The sequence below is a fragment of the Chiloscyllium plagiosum genome, unplaced genomic scaffold (assembly GCF_037043375.1).
Source record: "Chiloscyllium plagiosum isolate Xiang-an unplaced genomic scaffold, Cpla_swu_hap1 HiC_scaffold_50, whole genome shotgun sequence".
NCBI classification, from domain to species: Eukaryota; Metazoa; Chordata; class Chondrichthyes; order Orectolobiformes; family Hemiscylliidae; genus Chiloscyllium; species Chiloscyllium plagiosum.
The window spans coordinates 52,049,683-52,057,345 of NW_028270188.1; the positions used below are offsets into that span (position 1 = coordinate 52,049,683).

General features: G+C 50.3%; 1 protein-coding gene across 1 annotated transcript in view; it reads left to right on the forward strand.

Annotated features, from left to right (window-relative positions):
- The window catches only part of LOC122544698 (carbonic anhydrase 14-like), a 31,084-nt gene that overhangs the window by 19,959 nt on the left and 3,462 nt on the right, over positions 1-7,663 (forward strand). Inside the window, exons 5-6 of the mRNA XM_087985110.1 lie at positions 1,375-1,470; positions 5,427-5,493. Coding sequence (XP_087841236.1) covers positions 1,375-1,470; positions 5,427-5,493 — 163 coding nt within the window. The remainder of the gene's footprint in view (positions 1-1,374; positions 1,471-5,426; positions 5,494-7,663) is intronic.

The window sequence follows — 7,663 nt, forward strand, 5'->3', positions numbered from 1 at the left end:
CCCTCCTCCACCTCCCCTACACCCCCTCCCTATCTCTGTCCCCTCCTCCATCTCCCCTACACCCCCTCCCTATCTCTGGCCCCTCCTCCACCTCCCCTACACCCCCTCCCTATCTCTGTCCCCTCCTCCATCTCCCCTACACCCCCTCCCTATCTCTGTCTCCTCCTCCACCTCCCCTACACCCCCTCCCTATCTCTGTCCCCTCCTCCACCTCCCCTACACCCCCTCCCTATCGCTGTCCCCTCCTCCACCTCCCCTACACCCCCTCCCTATCTCTGTCCCCTCCTCCACCTCCCCTACACCCCCTCCCTATCTCTGTCCCCTCCTCCACCTCCCCTACAACCCCCTCCCTATCTCTGTCCCCTCCTCCACCTCCCCTACAACCCCCTCCCTATCTCTGTCCCCTCCTCCACCTCCCCTACACCCCCTCCCTATCTCTGTCCCCTCCTCCATCTCCCCTACACACCCTCCCTATCTCTGTCCCCTCCTCCACCTCCCCTACACCCCCTCCCTATCTCTGTCCCCTCCTCCTCCTCCCCTACACCCCCTCCCTATCTCTGTCCCCTCCTCTGTCTCCCCTACACCCCCTCCCTATCTCTGTCCCCTCCTCTGTCTCCCCTACACCCCCTCCCTATCTCTGTCACCCCCTCCAGCCTTGACACCCCTCCCTATCTCCGTTATCCCGTCCAGCCCCGACACCCCCTCCCTATCTCTGTCACCCCCTCCAGCCCCTACACCCCCCTCCCTATCTCTGTCACCCCCTCCAGCCCCTACACCCCCTCCCTATCTCTGTCATCCTCCTCCAGCCCCTCCACCCCTCCCTATCTCTGTCATCCCCTCCAGCCCCCTAAACCCCCTCTCTATCTCTGTCACCCCCTCCAGCCCCTATACCCCCTCCCTATCTCTGTCACCCCCTCCAGCCCCCGACACTCCCTCCCTATCTCTGTCACCCCTTCCAGCCCCCTACACCCCCTCCCGTCCCTACACCCCCTCCCTATCTCTGTCACCCCCTCCAGCCCCTACACCCCCTCCCTATCTCTGTCACCCCCTCCAGTCCCCTACACCCCCTCCCTATCCCTGTCACCCCCTCCTGCCCCCTACACCCCCCTCCCTATCTCTATAGCTCTCCCTGCCCACCTGAACCCAGACTGGGTGCATCAGGTGGTGCTGTGGGTTTGTAGCTGCCCATCCTTGTTGCAACCCCATAAGTGCTGCGATGCCCTCTTCAGTTGAACATTCAGTCGCTGAGGTTCTGGATACAAACTAACCGAGTCATGTATCCCATGCTGTGCCAATACAGGCAATAACCCAGGATAGGTGGGTTTAGGGTGTCGGGAGATCCCATGGGCTGACGGCGGCTTTGATATGTTGCAGATGCACGTCGTTCACTACAATTCGGAGAAATACCGGAATGTGTCGGAGGCTATGAGCAAGGAGGATGGGCTACTGGTCCTGGGAATTCTGATGGAGGTGAGGTACTTGATCAGAATGGAGATCCTGTATGTAAACATTTCGGGGTAACGACGTCGTTCCAACATCTGTCCAGTAGGTGGCGCCACGGTTTGAAGTCTGGCCCTTGTTGATTGGTTCCAGGCATCTTTTGTTTTATAGCAATGAGTGAACGCAGTCTGATCCAATAACAGAGAGTCTGTATTCCTCATCCACGTTTGAAACCCAAACAGCATGGAAACACAGACCCTAAATTAATCTAGTCCCATTTGCCAGCACTTGGCCCACATCCCTCCAAACCCTTCCTAGTCATGTCCCCATCCAAATGCCTTTTAAATGCTGTAATTGTACCAGCCTCCACCACTTCCTCTGGCAGCTCATTCCATACACATACCACTCTCTGCGTGAAAGACTTGCCCCTTGGGTCTCTTTTATATCTTTCCCCTCTCACCCTAAACCTATGCCCTTCTGGTTCTGGACTCCCCCACCCCAGGGAAAAGACCTTGTCTATTTACCCTATCCATGCCCCCTCATGATTTTATAAACCTCTATAAGGTCACCCCTCAGCCTCCGAAGCTCCAGAGAAAACAGCCCCAGCCTATTCAGCCTCTCCCTGCAGCTCAAACCCTCCAACCCTTGTAGATCTTTTCTGAACCCTTTCAAGTTTCACAACATCCTTCCCTCAGCAGGGAGGCCAGAATTGAACGCAGTATACCAAAAGCGGCCTCACCAATGTCCTCTCATTTGTACATGGGACATGGGCACTGCTGACTGGGATCTGCATTTATTGCCCTGTCCCTAGTTGCCCCCTTGAGAAGGTGGGGGTGAGCTGCATGCAGTCCATGTGCTGTGGGTTGACCCTTAGGGAGAGAATTCCAGGATTCTGACCCAGCCACACTGAAGGAACGGCGATATATTTCCAAGTCGGGACGGTGAGCGGCTCAGAAGGGAACTTGCAGAGGGTGGTGTTCCCATGTATCTGCTGCCCCTGTCCTTCCCGATGTTGGTCTATGTAGGTTTGGAACGTAGATGATGTTTTTTAACCTCCTGGTCTAGGGATTGTGAGACAAACTATTTTTATTGACGATGTGGAGGAGCCGGTGTTGGATTGGGGCATGCAAAGCTAAAAATCACACAGCGCCAGGTTATAGTCCAACAGGTTTGTTTGGAAGCACACTAGCTTTCGGAGCGACGCTCCTTCATCAAGTGGTAGTGTGGAGTATAAACATATTCTCCACAATCACCTGATGAAGGAACGGTGCTGTCTGTGTGGAGTTTGCACATTCTCCCCCAATGTCTGCGTGGGTTTCCTCCGGGTGCTCCGGTTTCCTCCCATAGTCCAAAGGGTTAAGGTGAATTGGCCGTGCTAAATTGTCTCATAGTGCTAGGTGTATTAGTCAGAGAATATGTTTATACTCCACACTACCACCTGATGAAAGAGCAGCGCTCCGAAAGCTAATGCTTCCAAATAAACCTGTTGGACTATAACCTGGCGCTGTGTGATTTTTAATTTTATTGTATTACTGAATTTGTAGATTAGATTCCCTGCAGAGTGGAAACAGGCCCTTCAGCCCAACAAGTCCACACTGGCCCTCCGAAGAGAAACCCACCCAGACCCATTCCCATCTGACTAATACACCTAGCACTATAGGGCAATTTAGCACAGCCAATTCACCTTAACCCTTTGGACTGTGGGAGGAAACTGGAGCACAGGGGGAGAATGTGCAAACTCCACACAGACAGTTGCCCGAGGTTGGAATCGAACTTGGGTCCCTGGTGCTGTGAGGCAGCGATGCTAACCACTGAGCCACCGAGCCACGCTATTTGCCTTTGTCAAGGGTGTGTTTATAGGATGTTACTAAATTGGAACAGCAAGTGTTGAGTAGGTAAATAATCTACTATTCTGTTAAGTTTTCGAGTAGATTTTAAGAATTCAGTTCCTTCTTTCTTTAGTTGTATTTTAACTGTAATGTTAACTGCATTTTGTTTCAAGACTAGCAGTTTGACCAGACCGATTACATCCGGAACACAACGTGTTTAAAACACAGAAGAGTTAGGGTCTAGGTCACCTTCTCAGTCTGCTTTGAGAATGATTGGTCCGATCCATAATGCTGTGTGTAGGAAATTTAAAGAGGGATAGAGTTCAAGTCATGGAGTTAAAAGTTGCAGCTTCACTTTTGCTTTAATTGGATTAAAAACAATTTGATTACAATAACTAGTCATTTTTCTCGCTGATATCAGGGGGTGAAAAGAAACTTTCTGTCCATAGCCCTCTCACCTGGCTGAGGCAGGAGAGCGAAATTGAGACAATTTGCTGATGCAATCAGAGTCCCACAGTTTGTGAGGAGCTCAGTTTGAATTTTATGCTAATACTGGGTGGCACGGTGGCTGAGTGGTTAGCACTGCTGCCTCACGGCGCCAGGGACCCAGGTTCGATTCCAAACTCAGGCGACTGCCTGTGTGGAGTTTGCACATTCTCCCCGTGTCTGTGTGGGTTTCCGCTGGATGCTCCGGTTTTCTCCCACAGTCCAAAGATGTGCAGGTTAAGGTGGATTGGCCATGCTAAATTGTCCCATAGTGCCCAGGGATGTGCAGGTTAGGGTGGATTGGCCATGCTAAATTGTCCCATGGTGTCCAGGGATGTGCAGGTTAGGGTGGATTGGCCATGCTAAATTGTCCCATTGTGCCCAGGGATGTACAGGTTAGGGTGGATTGGCCATGCTACATTGTCCCATAGTGCCCAGGGATGTGCAGGTTAGGGTGGATTGGCCATGCTAAATTGTCCCATAGTGCCCAGGGATGTGCAGGTTAGGGTGGATTGGCCATGCTAAATTGTCCCATAGTGCCCAGGGATGTGCAGGTTAGGGTGGATTGGCCATGCTAAATTGTCCCGTAGTGTCAGGGACGTGCAGGTTAGGGTGGATTGGCCATGGGAAATTGTCCCATAGTGCCCAGGGATGTGCAGGTTAGGGTGGATTGGCCATGCTAAATTGTCCCATAGTGCCCAGGGATGTGCAGGTTAGGGTGGATTGGCCATGCTAAATTGTCCCGTAGTGTCCAGGGATGTGCAGGTTAGGGTGGATTGGCCATGCTAAATTGTCCCGTAGTGTCCAGGAATGTGCAGGTTAGGGTGTATTGGCCATGCTAAATTGTCCCATAGTGCCCAGGGATGTGCAGGTTAGGGTGGATTGGCCATGCTAAATTGTCCCATAGTGCCCCAGGGATGTGCAGGTTAGGGTGGATTGGCCATGCTAAATTGTCCCATAGTGCCCAGGGATGTGCAGGTTAGGGTGGATTGGCCATGCTAAATTGTCCCATAGTGTCCAGGGATGTGCAGGTTAGGGTGGATTGGCCATGCTAAATTGTCCCGTAGTGCCCAGGGATGTGCAGGTTAGGGTGGATTGGCCATGCTAAATTGTCCCGTAGTGCCCAGGGATGTGCAGGTTAGGGTGGATTGGCCATGCTAAATTGTCCCGTAGTGCCCAGGGATGTGCAGATTAGGGTGGATTGGCCATGCTAAATTGTCCCGTAGTGTCCAGGGATGTGCAGGTTAGGGTGGATTGGCCATGCTAAATTGTCCCATAGTGCCCAGGGATGTGCAGGTTAGGGTGGATTGGCCATGCTAAATTGTCCCATAGTGCCCAGGGATGTGCAGGTTAGGGTGGATTGGCCATGCTAAATTGTCCCATAGTGCCCAGAGATGTGCAGGTTAGGGTGGATTGGCCATGCTAAATTGTCCCATAATGTTAGGTTCATTAGTCAGGGGTAAATACAGGGTAGGGGGATAGGTCTGGGTGGGTTACTCTTCAGAGGGTTGGTGTGGACTTGATGGGCCTGTTTGCATGTTGTACGGAATCTAAACATACCCCAGCGAGTTGTGACACAAAGTCATTTAGCAGCAACACTTGCGGCCATTACAAATTAACGTGTTTCACGAAGACCAGACTAACATGTATGTTATTTTGTATTCAATATAGGTCGGACAGGATATAAACCCAGCTTGTGAAAATATCCTGAGGTACCTGGACTCTATAGCACATGCAGGTAAGACATCAGGAAGGGTTCAGGATTGACGCAGACCATGAACCAGATCCTCGCTATTAATCCTGTAGTCATCAGTCCCTATGATGTACAGCACAGAAACAGACCCTTCAGTCATAGAGTCATAGAGATGTACAGCACAGAAACAGACCCTTCACTCATAGAGTCATAGAGATGTACAGCACAGAAACAGACCCTTCACTCATAGAGTCATAGAGATGTACAGCACAGAAACAGACCCTTCAATCATAGAGTCATAGAGATGTACAGCACAGAAACAGACCCTTCAGTCATAGAGTCATAGAGATGTACAGCACAGAAACAGACCCTTCAATCATAGAGTCATAGAGATGTACAACACAGAAACAGACCCTACAGTCATAGAGTCATAGAGACGTACAGCACAGAAACAGACCCTTCAGTCATAGAGTCATAGAGATGTACAGCACAGAAACAGACCCTTCAGTCATAGAGTCATAGAGATGTACAGCACAGAAACAGACCCTTCAATCATAGAGTCATAGAGATGTACAACACAGAAACAGACCCTACAGTCATAGAGTCATAGAGACGTACAGCACAGAAACAGACCCTTCAGTCATAGAGATGCACAGCACAGAAACAGACCCTTCAGTCATAGAGATGTACAGCACAGAAACAGACCCTTCAGTCATAGAGTCATAGAGATGTACAGCACAGAAACAGACCCTTCACTCATAGAGTCATAGAGATGTACAGCACAGAAACAGACCCTTCAATCATAGTCATAGAGACGTACAGCACAGAAACAGACCCTTCAGTCATAGAGTCATAGAGACGTACAGCACAGAAACAGACCCTTCAGTCATAGAGTCATAGAGACGTACAGCACAGAAACAGACCCTTCAGTCATAGAGTCATAGAGATGTACAGCACAGAAACAGACCCTTCACTCATAAAGATGTACAGCACAGAAACAGACCCTTCAGTCATAGAGCCATAGAGATGTACAGCACAGAAACAGACCCTTCAGTCATAGAGTCATAGAGATGTACAGCACAGAAACAGACCCTTCAGTCCAACTCATCCGTGCCAACCAGATATCCTATATTAATCTAGTCCCATTTGCCAGCACCCGGCCCATATCCCTCCAAACCTTTCCTATTCATGTCCCCATCCAGATGCCTTTTAAATGCTGCAATTGTCCCAGCCTCCACCACTTCCTCTGGCAGCTCATTCCATACACGCACCACCCTCTGCGTGAAATAGTTGCCCCTCAGGTCCCTTTTAAATCTTTCCCCCCCCCCCCCCCCCCCCCCTCCACCCATGCCCTCTGATTTTGGACTCTCCTTCTCTGGGGAAAGGATGTTCTTTGTTCACCCTATCCATGCTCCTCGTGGTTTTAGAAACCTCCATAACCAGTCAGACCCACGTCTGTGGTGGGCAAAATTATTGGAGAGGATTCTGAGAGACAGGTTTTATGATTACTTGGAAAAGCATAGTTTGATTAGAGGTAGTCAGCAAGGCTTTGTGAGGGGCAGGTCATGCCTCACGAACTTTATTGAATTCTTTGAGGATGTGGCAAAACACATTGATGAAGACAGAGCAGTGGATATGGACTTCCTGGATTTTAGCAAGGTGTTCGTTAAGGTTCTCTATGGTAGGCTCATTCAGAAAGTAAGGATGCATGGGATACAGTGTCTGAATGTCTTGATACAGAATTGGCTGGCCCATAGAAGACAGAGGGTGGTGGTAGATGGAAAATATTCAGCCTGGAGCTTGGTGACCAGTGATGTTCCACAGGGATCGGTTCTGGGAACTTCTGCTCTTTGTGATTTTTATAAACGACTTGGGTGAGGAAGTGGAAGGGTGGGTGAGTACGTTTGCCGATGACACGAAGGTTGGTGGAGTTGTGGATGGTCTGGAGGGCTGTTGTGGGTTGCAACGGGACATTGACAGGATACAGAGCTCGGCTGATAATTGGCAGATGGACTTCAACTTGGAAAAGTGTGAAGTGATTCATTTTGGAAAGTCGAATTTGAACGCAGAATACAGGGTTAAAGGCAGGATTCTCGGCAGTGTGGAGGAACAGAGGGATCTTGGGGGTCCATAGATCCCTCAAAGTTGCCACCCAAGTTGATAGGGTTGTTAAGAAGGTGAACGGTGTGTTGGCTTTCATTAGCCGGTTGAGTTT